Source organism: Nilaparvata lugens, chromosome 1 (assembly GCF_014356525.2).
Source record: "Nilaparvata lugens isolate BPH chromosome 1, ASM1435652v1, whole genome shotgun sequence".
NCBI classification, from domain to species: domain Eukaryota; kingdom Metazoa; phylum Arthropoda; class Insecta; order Hemiptera; family Delphacidae; genus Nilaparvata; species Nilaparvata lugens.
This window is the reverse complement of record NC_052504.1, coordinates 74,614,671-74,629,183: the sequence shown is the minus strand read 5'-3', so window position 1 is coordinate 74,629,183 and position 14,513 is coordinate 74,614,671. Positions and strand designations below refer to the sequence as shown.

At 35.6% G+C, this 14,513-nt stretch overlaps 1 protein-coding gene across 1 annotated transcript; it reads left to right on the top strand.

Annotated features, from left to right (window-relative positions):
* Positions 1 to 1,621: 1,621 nt before the first annotated feature.
* Positions 1,622 to 11,132, top strand: LOC111052532. The gene is made up of 3 exons (XM_039439661.1): positions 1,622 to 2,326; positions 5,247 to 5,481; positions 10,400 to 11,132. The coding sequence occupies exons 1-3, from the start codon at positions 1,651 to 1,653 to the stop codon at positions 10,518 to 10,520; spliced, it is 1,032 nt and encodes a 343-aa protein (XP_039295595.1). The 5' UTR covers positions 1,622 to 1,650; the 3' UTR covers positions 10,521 to 11,132.
* Positions 11,133 to 14,513: the final 3,381 nt, after the last annotated feature.

The following is a 14,513-nucleotide window of genomic DNA, read 5'->3' as shown; positions in this document are numbered from 1 at the left end:
AACTGATTAATTCAAGAAAAAGGCTATAGAATATATCAAACTATTCATCCAGACAACAAAGCTCATGCGGGGGCAATGCAATAATAACCAAAGACAACATAAATCATCAAGAAGAATGCAACTCACAGTTCTCGGAAACTCAGATCACACTAATGGAAATTGAAACACTCGCACAAAATCTCAAGGTTGAAGCAATCTACTGTCCACCTAGATATAATTTGAAAAAAAAATGCATTTCAAAACAATATTAGAGCATTGTAGTCCAGTCAACGGAAGATTATAGAGGGAAAAGTTTGGAACACAATTTTCAACTCCACAGCTCTTTCAAGGATAAAGAGGATTAACATATCAAAAGTCCTTACCCCTACCCCCTGTGCTAAAGCGGTGGGAGTCGTTTGAAAGTACCATTTTCTTAATTTTTCGCATATATCTCGGAAACCATGCATCTTATGAACATTTTTGTACCGAGTGCAAAATTGAAGCTTACAAAATTACCAACAAGTTTTAACCTCAACATTTTTTCCATATCTCTCATGGTTTCTGAAATATCCGCTCTTGAAGGTTAGATATTTTTTGACATAAATAAACTGCATAAAAATGAAGCCTAATAAATTTCCTACAAGTTTATTTCGAGATATTTATGTTCTGAAGTGATGAACTTTTAAAAACCAGTTTTTCTTCCATTTTTTCGCTCTTTCAAGTCTTATAACTTTTCAACAATTGATGAAACAAGAATGTTGTGCTAGTTACGAGATTGTAGAGCATTGAATTATCTTTCATTTCATGTATAATTCGACTATTTGACGCATTCCCATACGACTGTTGCAGTAGTTTTAGTTTTGAGTGTCTTTGTTTGGTAGGAAGTTTAGAAACACCTCCTGTGTTTAGTTCCGCAGACGTTCCAATACGTACTCAATATGAATGTTCATACTGAAGCACACTGCCAATTTATGATGAAAGAATAGTGTGATATTTGAGAAAAGTCACTTGTAGCAAATCTTGAGATTTGACATTCAAAATTAAAACCCTGCTAAATAATTGATGAGAGGATAGGAAAAAATGGAATATGGCTATCATGTGAAATGTCCACCTACAGTTCAATGAATAGATTCATCATTCATTCGAAATTACATAGCTTGCAAATGGACTTTACATTTCCTTTTTCAAATCAGGACAAAGACAATAATTATTAGAAAAAAGCTATGATTAACATGATCAACCTCTTTATTATCCATGGGAAGTTTGAAAATTGATTTATATATCTCTTGTAATAGAGAACCATGTTACAATTAGTTCTATTTCAATACATTTCAGCAGTGTTTTGTGGTTTCGTGCAATGGAACACCAGGAAAATAGAGAAGAGTCTTCTCTCGATTTCCTCTATAAATGAATACTATCTTGCAGAATGAAAAGACAACAACTCAGCCGGATTCATGTTGTGTGAAATGGAGTCACACCAGCATTGTTTCAGGTGTAATGTAGCTCGACAGAAGTAAATTATGTTGGAGGCAAGTTGAATTCGACATATGCAAAACAGTGTTCTAGGCGGAGATGCCATTTGCGGTATTCTTTTTTCGGTTTGATAGTGGGGGGAGTGAGAGGTGTGGGGGGCCAGGGATATTTAAATTTGCAGCGAGTGCAAGTACAAAAATGTCTAGCGAGGAGGAAACGGGCGCAGAGCAGCCGAGACGCGCGTCGCGAGACGTCAGTCCGAGCGGGTCACATTGCAGCCAGGGCAGCAGAAGTAGCAGCAGCGGCAGCGGAAGCAGTGATAGCGGCAGCGGCAGCGGCAGTAGTGCAGCGGCAGCAGAGGCGGAAGAAATGCTGAGAGCGGACAGTAGCGTGGCCGCGGCTGCGGTCAAGCAGTCGGCGTCCGCTGCAGACGTACGCGGCAGCAGCAGCAGCAGCAGCACGCGTGCGCACCTGCATGCACCCGGCTCTGACAACGATGACTCTGACTCGGATCAGGACGCCGGAGACCCCGACCACTTCCTGTCGAAGGGCGCCTTCCTGTTGACGCCCAGCAACGAGCTCAACATGGAGAAGGCGTCGGCCATTTGCGAGAAGATGAACTTCAAGGGACCCTACTCGCTCACCAAGACCGCCACTGGCATCCTCTTCAAGTTCGCCGAGCCCGACGACTACCAGGCAACTTTCAAAAAGGGATTCCACAAAGTCACTGGTGCTAGGTTCTACAAAAAGGTCAGTCCTAGAAATATACACATATTCAACATACTTATCCAAATGTACACATATTCTAATAACAGGTCTTATGAAACCTATTCAACTTATTATAGTCGCAAAAGGCAGAAAAATCACTGCCACATTTCTACAATTCAATGAAAATAAAATCTACACTGTAAGGTATGCAGCTCGATCCGAAAAGTGTGTTGATTGGATTTCTAATTACGTAATTCCTTGTATTATGAGGAGACAGCAGGAGTCCATTGAAGATTAGTCAAATTGACCAATGGTCAAAATACCACATTATCAAAATATCATTTGATCTTGAAGATGTAGAAGGAAGGGCAGCTAGTTGTAACTATATTTAGTGACTAACCAGGGTTGGTAGTGACTACGTGTGATTGGTAAAAAATTACAAAAAGTACTGATAAAAAGTAAAGCTGCAGGACTAAGATGAAGAACACGAGAGCCGTTCGAGTCCAATAATCCCGAACTAATTGGAACCCAGGGTGGTTTAGTTTTCAAATTGGTGAGATATCAGAGTATGATATAGAAAAAGCGATTCATTCAAAGAATACCATTGATGAAAGTATCATGATTCTCAATTCACGGTGTAACTAACATAAATATGGACAAGCAGTTAGCATAAAGCTATTCTATTCTGCAGCTAAAACTTTAATGATTGAACAATCGATAAATCGTCATACGATCAAGAATCAACAGACCATATCGACTTTAAAGAATTTATTTATAGTTGAAGTGCATCTCCACTTTTTCTTCATAGACTTAGTTTTAGTTTAGTTTCCATCTCTTGGAAATCTCATGTCACTCGCATGACCTGAAGGTAGATGGGACATGGGACATGATTACAAAAACGCAGCAGTGAAGCGGGTCAATATTCCAATGATTGGCTGTGTCAATTCCGTCAAACACATTTCATTTTTCTAGAGGCCACCTTTACCATACTGTATTGTAAAGTGGCCAAGAATCGATATATTATGTTACGTATCTTCATTGAACACAACTGGATTTTCCTGAACTTTTTGTACGGAACTTCACTATTTTATTCAATTTTATATCTATGTTATAAGCCTGTCATTATATCAGTCTATATTGTCCAGCATTTGATTCTTACTGATGCATCTAGATACATTGATATTGAATTGTGTAGTTTGTGATTGATGTTTGTAGAAACACTATCTTTTTCAAAATATTTTTTTTGCATAAAATTTCTCTTTTGAATAATTGACAAATTACTGAATACTAGGAGCTTTTTTCGTTCAAAGCTTGGGCATCCAGAGAGGGGTGGAGAAGCATAATGAGAGATTTATTGATTTGTTCTCTATACGCTCAGTAGCTACTTTGATAATTAATTTTCAATTAGGGAGTTTTTTCATGAGTTGAATTGGAAAGTCACCATAGAGTAAAGTAGTTGCTTTGTGGCTCAATCAATTGTCCACTTCATTCAAACTTCTCATTCTATCACTTGTATTAATAATTTCCAACAAAGATGAGAAGATCTCGTAAAATGCATTGAACAATAAAATTAATAAATCCAACAAACAACCTATTTGAAGGAGATTAAGCCTTCTTATGAGATTGTTGTTAACTCTTCCAATAACGAGGAAAACAGGTATATTTGGAAATATTGGCTTGATTTACAAATTTTGTCTGATTTGGATCCCTGCAATTATAATCATCAATGGAATGTTCAGCCAATATCAATTCTTTAGAATGATGGATGGGTGACTGCTAATGGTTGAAGAGGTATATGACAATATGGCCAAGAGTGATGCGTCATCAAAGTATCAAATAAAGTATTTTGATGGGCTACTTGGATGTGTAATTATAGAAAATGTAATTACTACCCTTGTTATAGAATAATATTTTATCATGATAACTCATATTTTATCAACTCCTCTCAGAACATATATTATTAAATTCAATATTGCAATAGAAAATTATAATTTCTCATCTTTTCGATATTATATTTGAAATTCATAACACTGTTCTGAAAGTGGAACATTTCCAGCAACTTGCATGAGAGTGCACTATCCAATAGGTGAATTATTGAAGCTGTGAATGCTAATAAAGTAGGAACTGTGTACAATTTCACCTTTAGAGACATAATGGCTTAACGATGCAGACTGCCACATGTGGGGGCAATCTGTCGAATACTAATTGGCCTCCCTTTGTTTATTAAAGCGTTCCAACCGCATTACAACGTGCCCTAAAACTCAGATTCCCTATTTTGAATAACCCAACTGGATGAAGCCGAATTAATAATGCTCAAACCATTATTAATTAATTATTTACATCTTGTCGGTTAACTGGTATTCATAGAGAAATAATTTTATATAATAAATTGAGTTTGTGAGTATTCCCATTTGAATTAGGATACATAGAATAACCGCGGTATGAGCTTATGGAATATTCATTTCAGGTATTAATAATCCATGTCACATCATTTACATCGTGATAAAAACTACTAGTATCTTCTATGAAAAAATATTTTTCTCTGATCAGTGTCTATTATTGCACATTACCATCTACTAATTTGATTATTATTTATTATCTTGATTGTCTTTGAATAATTATTCTCTGCCATCGGATTCAAAGACTGTCTAGTTTTCAGTAACTCCTCACTTTTGTTTGTTCTTGTTATGGCAATCCAGCGAATCAATTAATTATTATCAAAAAATACATTCATTCATTCATTCATTGGTTAGCAATTCATCAAATTCATCCATTAATTGAATTTTTCAATGGAACTGATTTTTTTAAATTTGTATAAAAGTGCAAATTAGATTGCCTACTGAATCATTTCATTTAATTGCTAACCTGACCCTGACCTGCTATACCGCAGGTTACCTGTTCAGTAAATATACTCGAAAAACAATGAAAATCTGATTGAAGTGTTTTTTTATTGTTGTCTAATCCAATCAATAATGACACTATAATTTAAATGAATGCTATTCAATAATAATTGTCAATAGCAATTTGTTTGACAAGCTATTCAATCAGATTTTTTGATATTTTACTATTTGGATATTTGTTGATAGGAGCCACAAGTCAGCCAGAGAAACGTGGCAAAGATGGGCAGGATAAGGGTTCGGAGTTGGCCAATGTGGGAGGCCCACCGCCGATAATTCGAGTAACCCTTGCCTCACTGGAAGAGTGCAACATCCTCCTACAGAACGGACTCGACTTCTATGGCGCCACATTCTTCCCCACAGAGCCGGCCGCCGGCTTTGGTCTGGGTCGGTCAACCGGACGCAAGTCAATCGCCAACAACAGGTCAGGCTACAAATGAAACAAGAACATTTATTTGATTGTTATATGTTGAAAAAACATTATTGAAACAGATGATAAATTGTAGAATAGGAGCAGTTACCCGCCCGGGCTGGTCAACTAGCTCAAAATGCAGCTTATATTCTGTCAGCTATTCATTGAAAGTTCCATTTTGAATCGATTTTCAATATCCCATGGGCTTTCACATAATGTTTCCCTGTAATGATCATTGTTTCTCTCCATAGCATACAGACATGTTATCGGATGGGCACGTTGAACAGTCGATCCCAGCTGAAGTATGACAGTCGTAAGGCCCATTGACGGCCTCATGATATATTCAGGCGAGGTGAAACTTCCGTCAGGAACTCCTCACCAATAAAAGCCATAGATAATATAGTGAAATTGAGCACGTCTGGCTGTATGATTAATAAAGGATATATAGTCAATCTTATTGTCTAACAAATTCGATCTGTATAATGGTTCAACAAATATGTGCTGAAAATTTTTAGTTGATTGATTTGACTGGAGACAGGAGCCTCAAGTCAAACGTCGGAACTAGCTATGTTTATCCAATTATAACTTTGAAACAGTTTTATGATTTGTTCAGTGAATGATATTCTAAAATTAATTCGAAAATGATGCCCCTGGAGATGGTGATGTTGCCACCTTCCAAGCTCTTTAGCTAAAATGTTGTCAAAACTGCTCTGCTTGCTGTTCTGCTCACTGCGTTTTCAATAGATAATGATATTCTTCTTGCTGACCTGATAAGTTTTTTAATGCCTGATTTTTCTCCCAATGTTAATGAGATGATGTTTAGTTCCCTTATCCGATTCAGTGTTTGTGTTATGAATAAGTAATAAATCACCTGATGAACTATTCCGTTCATCATCTATAGATTTATCATGCTATTTTCCCCTCCATTACAACTCATATAGGCATACCGTAAGTATTACAACTGATAGGTTGAAATACGAGTATTGATAGTATTGATCGATTGAATTACTTTATTTATGCAAATTACATTGTGGATTACAACATGGCATACTTTGAATAAAACAGAAAAAATAGAATTTGAATATAGGAGAGAAATGAAGTACAATTGGAGCTGGGAAACTACTGGTATAGCAATAATAAGAGTTCACAAGCTTGTTAGAAATTGATGTCTTCATTCTAATTCATTATTAAGACTGGAACACAATGATCATTGAGTTTCATTTTTTCAAGAGTTCTTGATCAAAGCGAAATGGGAAGACAATTGGTACTGATAAGAGTGAATATTTTCTCAGGATCATGGAAGAAAGTGGAGGTTCAGGAGTTTTTAAAACTGTTTGGTTTGAATTACAGCACGCCAATCTCAGTTCCGAAGTTAAAGCAGATCCTCCATTCTTTAATAAGGCATAAGGAATCTCATTCTTCATGAATGGGATTCTCTATTTAGAGGCTTTCCACTCTCATTTCAGATAAAAAAGAAGAGATTTCTCACTTGTTGATTCTTTCTTACTCAGTCATATTTTCCTCTAAGCTCTCTCTTCACGTAACACCAAGAAAGTAACTGTTTTGAACTCATGCATAAATTGATGATGAATAACCACATTGAATTCGAATTTTACAGGAATACTGACTTTAGGACTGTATCAATACGGATAATTTCATTGTGCATCAAATCGCATCCATACAAGTTCTTCGTTTCTCCTAAAAGTTATCGTTCATTAAAAGTTGGATCCGGATCAGTTTATGTTCTGGCATTATAAAGCTGGATTCCTATATATCAATAGCAGTGAACGTGATGGTACCGTGACTATTTCCATTAGTTACAATGGGACCATTCATACTCGCTTGGCCGGAATGGGTGGGAATAGTTCCATTAGAATTCATAGGATTGATATTTCCACTGTACCGGACACTTCCACTGATACTGATATCTGCGAATCCAGTCTACATTTTTTTGCAGCTCTCATCACTCATGATGTGAATTTGTAATTAGTTTTCGAATATTATTTGGACAATGCTAAGTTATTCTGATTTGAAAGGAAACAGAGGAATCTATCATTGATCAAAATGAAAAAATCCAATTCATGCGGCTTTCTGCGCTGAAGTCTTCTTTGCATGCATGGGAAGTTTTCTCAATCCATGTACGTTGAGAGGCTGGATTGTTTCCACGTTCACATGCCGATGAAGTCTTGCCTCGTGTTTCTCTGCGAATTTCTGAACTTCACTGATGACTGTCGCCACTCCCAGGTCGCGGTGGAGACCAGAGTTCCTGATGTAAGAGGGAGTGTCTACACAACTCGTGAGTGGTATCCTGGAAATGATGTCTACATTGGATGGTCGAGTGCAGCCCACAGTTGAAATCCGAATGTCCACACCGGCTTGAGAAGCAATAGCCTGTAGAGATTTGTTATAAATTGACAACTTCAATGTCCTCCTGAATAGCCATTTTATTTTCTTGAATTTGATACCAAGCTGCTCTCTTTTCTTATTTACATACCCCTTCAATCTAAGCCCCGAATCCAGCGTCATGCCTAGATACTTTGCAGTGTTGGAATAGGATAGAATATTTCATTATAATATACCATTATAAGGTGTAATATACTATTGAATGTTGGGAGGATGCATTGAACTTTTCTGTCTATGAAGTTAACATGAACTTACTTCACTTCATTCAATTTTATAATCCAGTGCATTATCAGCCAGTGCATCTTATAAGCCATTGTCAGTGTTTTTATAAACAACTGGCTTTTTTAAGGCTGTGCAAAGGCTAAAAATAAACTTTCTACTCGTGATATTTTTCAAAGTTTTCCGATTTGTATATCATCAAGCTATCAAAATGAAAAAGTTTTCTCAGGAGAACATTTTTTTCTGATCATTACTTTTTGAGATATGAGCGCCTGAAGTTTTAATTTTTGGGACAGAACATTTCAAATTCGGTAAGATATAAATCCATGAGACTAAGAGGATAGATTCTTCATGGTATTGTTGATCTATTAAAATAATTTTTCACTTTCCTTTCCCTACTACCATAGGTAAGGAAAGTATTGCTTTCCGAAAAAAATTAAGGTACCCCAATTTCTAAATTTCTATATTGTGTGTGTGTGTGTGTGTGTGTGTGTGTGTGTGTGTGTGTGTGTGGTGTGTGTGTGTGTGTGTGTGTGTGTGTGTGTGTGTGTGTGTGGTGTGTGTGTGTGTGTGTGTGTGTGTGTGTGTTGTGTGTGTGTGTGTGTGTGTGTGTGTGTGTTTATCTCATCTCCCAATTAACGGAATGACTTAAAATTTGGAACTTAAGGTCCTTACAATATAAGGATCCGACACGAACAATTTCGATCAAATGCAATTCAAGATGGCGGCTCAAATGGCGAAAATGTTGTCAAAAACAAAGTTTTTCGCGATTTTCTCAAAAATGGCTCCAAAGATTTCGATTAAATTTATATCACAAATAGTAATTGATAAGCTCCATCAAGTGCCACAAGTCTCATATCTGTAAAAATTTTAGGAGCTCCGCCCCATCTATGCAAAGTTCGATTTTAGATTCCCAATTATCAGGCTTCAGATAAAATTTAAACAAAAATTTTGAGTGGAAAAGATTGAGCATGAAAATCTCTACAATTAATATTCAGTAACATTTTCACCTGAAATTGAAAATAAGCACGAAATTCGATAAAATGTTATTATTTCAATTGCAAACTGTTGATTCTATTAAATGATTCACTATGAAGAGATAGCAGACCTCGTATGTCTCCAGCGTTACTGTCCTGTCACCAGCTGGCTCAGATCTATGTTTATAAGTAGACTTGAGATGCGCGTGCACACTAGCGTCAGGTGATCAATTTTCATAACGGCAAGGAAAGTTGTGTGAGTGCGCCACACCAGATTTTTTCTGAAAATATCAATTCTTAAGATAGTCATTCAATTTACTAAAAATGACCAAAAATAACTTTTAGTTGAGTTATTTTTGGTAAATTGAATAACTTTTTCAAAAATTTACATTTTCAGAAAATTTTTGTTTTACTAGATCAACAATACCATGATTCATCCTCTAAATCTCATGGATTTATATCTTACCGATTTTGAAATGTTCTGTCCCAAAAATTAAAACTTCAGGCGCTCATATCTCAAAAAGTAATGATCGGAAAAAAATGTTCTCCTGAGAAAACTTTTCATTTTTATAGCTTGATGATATACAAATCGGAAAACTTTGAAAAATATCACGAGTAGAAAGTTTATTTTAGCCTTTGCACAGCCTTAAAGCTAGTGCTTTTATAAACCAGCCCATTATAGGGTGTAATATACTATTGAGTGTTGGAAGGATACATTGAACTCTCCTGTCTGTAAAGCCAACATGAACTTACTTCACTTCATTCATTTTATAAGCCAGTGCCAGTGCTTTTATAAACCAGTTCAATTTTATAAGCTAGCCAAACATTGATTCTGTTGACTGCCACCTGCAATGTCTCTGTAAAGTCTTCAAGAGTTCTACCAACTGATAAATTTTCAGTTAGAATTCAAATGGTTCCATTAATCTACAACGCACAAAGAATTCCAAATTTAAGATAACACTACAAAACTACACGAACAGCAACTAACTGTAGATCAATATGTGGTAATAATCTTAAAAATAGGAATAGTCACCTCTGGTGACATCCAATCCGATGTCTTGGATTTCCTAACAAAGTGAATCCTAATTATACATGTAGCATAATATACCTAATCATTATGAAACCAAAAGCTGAAGAGCCAATAATTCCATAATTAAATAGGTACTAAAGAAGCATGTTATGGTTATTAGCATAATAATCATCAATCAATACTATAATCTGAAACATCGATTACATTTGAGTATAATTAGGGAATAGATCTTAAGTGATAATATCTGGTTCAGATTTCGTAAATGTTTTGGAATGTTTACCTAATTTTTGTCTATTTTCAGTCGACTAATAGATGCTATGACAGCCGCCAGTCTCAGGGTTCGAGATGTCATGCCAGTTTTCGATGCAGCTGGATTCTCAAAGATTCCTCCGCCTTCCACGAAAACAGTGAAGCCTCGCTAGTGAATACAAGACTTTTACGTTATTAATGCGTTAATGAAAATACAGTTCCTCTATAAGTTCCTGAATCTATTGTGTGTAGAGCATTAATTATTAATTATTGTGATAATACCTATAATAATAATTTTAAATGTATGTATTCGTCTACCTGAATTGAAATCACAGAGCAAACTGAGATATTGTAATCGATTAGTATTCCACTCATCACAATACATAATAAAGCAACTATTATTTAGCATTTCATAGAGTACCTACGTTAGATGAGAAGTTATATTCACGTGTTAGAAGTTCACAGTAGCATTCGCATATCAAATTTATCACATTGGAATTAATTCTTCGGGAACGCAACATTGGGAAAATGGTTTAACAAAGTAAGATAAAGAAAATAATTATAATAATGTATGTTGATGCTTTTCGGATATTTGTTCGGTTCTTGGAATTGGAACTGATATTTTAAATAATTAGTGTATTAGATACTCGAATTAAAATCTTGATGGTAATAAAAATTATAATTATTGAATATCGAAATTATTATAAAAATGTAAAGATAGTTTCATAATTACTGTGGTTCATCTATTGTCTATTATAATGAAGATAATTTTCGAAAATCTCGTCAATTTTCCTGCTGAGAAGCTGCCATAGGCCATGTCGATAAGTGAGTGAGTGAAGCAAGTCCAAAAGTTGTTATTCAAGTTATTTATTAAAATTGAGGTAAAATAGAATCTTCTCTAAGAATCACTTCTCAGCGAATGTGAGTGCTAGAGTATCTTTAAACCTCTTAAAATATTCATCATCATCATCATCGGCATTCAAGGATTTAGGCTCTGTTGGCCTGTTCCGGCATCCATTTCTTCATCGGTCGTCCGACGCCTCTTCTCCCATCAGGTTTGTAGTGCCAAGCTTGAATTGGAAGTCTATTTGCTGGCATACGAGGTAGATGGCTAGAACAGTCTTCTCTACTTTTCTTTAATATTTGCAATAAAGACTCTACATTCAGTTCGGTTCTTATTAAGTCGTTTCTTATGTAAGCCATCCTAGTATATCCTTTGACTGCTCGAAGGAACCTCATTTCGGCTGCTTGAATACGGGATTCTTAAAATATTATGCTCCTTTTTTCATCCTTGTTCTTTTACATGTGACACGGGTCTCCAGCCGGCAGTCTTTAATCCGGCCATAAGTTAGACATTTCTATTGGTATTCAAATAATGGTGATGGAGGATTGTATTTTTTAATTCATTCCTGCTGATACTTCTATATAAAATGGAATAAAATTTTATTATATATATCTTTCTTGGTAGTATTCTCCGATTTAGTGTAGAAATAAATATTTTTGGAAATAATTTTTAGGCCCAGTTGGCTCCTTACTGGAATGACTCCTGCTGAACTATCATCTTTTATTGTGTCCCGTTGTATTGATATGCGCCCGCCCAATTCTCAATTTCGCCCACATCACATTTATTGTAAAGTGTAAATAAAAGTGAAAAAGTCATTTTATCTGTCTCTATCTTCAGTCAGAAGGTAGAATCAAACTGTCAAGTTTTAGGAAAGTTTTCCTGACATCAAAATGATAATTATCATGATCATTAGATCCTGTGATCAATTTACTCCAATAGCCAGATGAAATGAAATTATTTGATAATAGATGAATTCGGCCGAAACTGCAGCATAATGAGTGCAATGCACCGTGAAGTCGACATTGTTCTTGTTACTATTGATAAGGTGGACTAATGCAATTGTCAGCCAACATGAATCTGGCTTCCCCACTCGTGGTGAAATTAGCATGCAACTGCAGAGAGACCTGACTTAGCACAGTGTCCCGTTGTATTGATATGTGCACCCGCCCAATTCTCAAAGGACTTGCAATCTGCACTGTCTCTGTCTATAGACAATGATCCCCTCTCCCCGCGGCAAACAATTAACAAACATTGATTATTCGCACCAATGTTTACACTACATCTAGTACTTCTCTTAATGCAATTATCGGTAATGACACTGACAACTGAAATGACGCACTATATGCATTACAGCTTAGTGCAAATTATAAAGTCAACTGACTGCACATACGTGGCTGTAAATAACGGTGGATAATTGGGTTAGTAAGGTGGGAGGGGGAGAGTTGCTGGTATTCGCCAATTCCATATTTTGTTCACCTTGTAGGTTGTTCTATTTCAAACCATCGGACAGGTATGTCCATTTTGAACAAGCTAGAAAAAACCGCTCACAATAGATCAGTAAAATAATTTCAAACAAAGAAGTTACATTCAAAAAGTGGATCTCAATCCATAGAAAAGGATACAATGCAGTCAAATCTTATTCAAGCAAAGAAACTCAAAAAATGGGTATTATTCAAGTTTGAGGAGCTCATCCAGATATTCTCCACAATTTCCCTTCGTATTGGGAAAATATTACATATTTGTATTTTCGAACAGGACGTAGTTGTTATAGATTATCATAATATTTTTTTTTCACTCATGATACAGAAAACCAATAACACTTTAAACTAAAATTTATTGTCATGTAATGTTGAAATCATACAAATCAACAATAAGTAGTTATAGATCAATAGGCGTCTATTGAAGAGTTCAGTAGCTTATAGCTCGTTGTAATTGAATGTTTCTGAAGGTCAACAAATGATTGAATGGGATATTGATATAGCTAGAATCCTAGATTTACTTTCTGGTACTAGAAATTCAGATGACTCCTACAGTTGACTCTCACAGAGGCAACAAATCTATTAAATTGAATTGAACTATTGTATTTGTAATAGGACTATAGTATTTCGGTGTTCTATCTTCATAACTTGAAATTATCTCTAGCATAAGGAATTCTTAATAACATTCTATATAAACGAGATAGCAAGAAACATTTTGTGACAAGTGAGAAATAATTAGCTGAGAAGATGGTTGCTTGCCGCTGCTGCGTGGGACATTCCCCAACGAATTCGAAGCAGTGGAATAAATGTGCTAGACTGTCTTAATTTCTCGCTTTAGCGTATTTCGCTTAATGGGAAACATTCCTTGAGATGGAACCTCGAGCTATAATGCCGTCGTAACAAACTCAGTAGATACGATTTTGAAATGGAGGAATAATGCTTCTCTAATCTGAGCAGGGCTCCTTAATTATCAGTTTATTGCAAGTTGAGAAACAAACTTATAATGCTCCATTTGTGATTTGCAAATGCAAGAAACCTCTTATTGTGATGAGAGTATGAAATTACACAGCTTTCACTAGAACAAGTATCTACCTACCGCTGAGAATTTAATAATCTCCAATCAAATTCTATATATTTGTATTACTCCTGAACTTATATTGTTAATCTTCGTTGTGATGTTCATTTTCATGAATATTTTTTTCGTTGTTATATTCATTTTCAGTTCATACAGAGTATGGGGCCAATTTTCGAAAACCTTCAAAATCTGGAGGCGTTGGATACTAGTAAAATACTGATCATGGAGGAACATTCTTGGTAAAACCACAAGCTAACATTATCATTCACAAAACAATACTGTGCACACCGGTTGTGGCATGTACACATTGAATTTCTTCACATTATGTTTTCATACATAAATATGAATATCTTGCGGTAGCCACACAACGAATATAAATTCAAATTTATGAATACAACACATACTACAAATACGTGTAGAATTTGAATATCATATTCAATTCTGGTCCTCATATCATTCGCCACAAAAAGTTTAAGCTGTATATCATAAGATAGATAATAGATAATGAAGATTTGATTATTTTACAATTTTCTTATGATTCATGTATTCAAAGTAGGTCAACAACAGAAATAGTTTTTCTGAAGAGATTAATTATTGCAATTTTGCGAAGGAAGAGCGCCTTTCTTCCCCACCTCTGTCGATCAATGCAAGCCATAAACACTCAATCATCACTCCTTGTCATTCTTTTGATTTCCCAAGTGAATTTATTTTGTCTCACAACATTGTTGTGAGATTTTATCAAAATCCCACAAGAATGGAATGCCAGCTT

Excerpts from the sequence above, each read along its gene's own strand:
- LOC111052532 (XM_039439661.1), top strand. The coding sequence starts at position 1,651 with ATGTCTAGCGAGGAGGAAACGGGCGCAGAGCAGCCGAGACGCGCGTCG. Across the intron at positions 2,327-5,246 it reads GCAGAAAAATCACTGCCACA|GAGCCACAAGTCAGCCAGAG; the intron begins TTTCTACAATTC and ends ATTTGTTGATAG. Across the intron at positions 5,482-10,399 it reads AAGTCAATCGCCAACAACAG|TCGACTAATAGATGCTATGA; the intron begins GTCAGGCTACAA and ends GTCTATTTTCAG.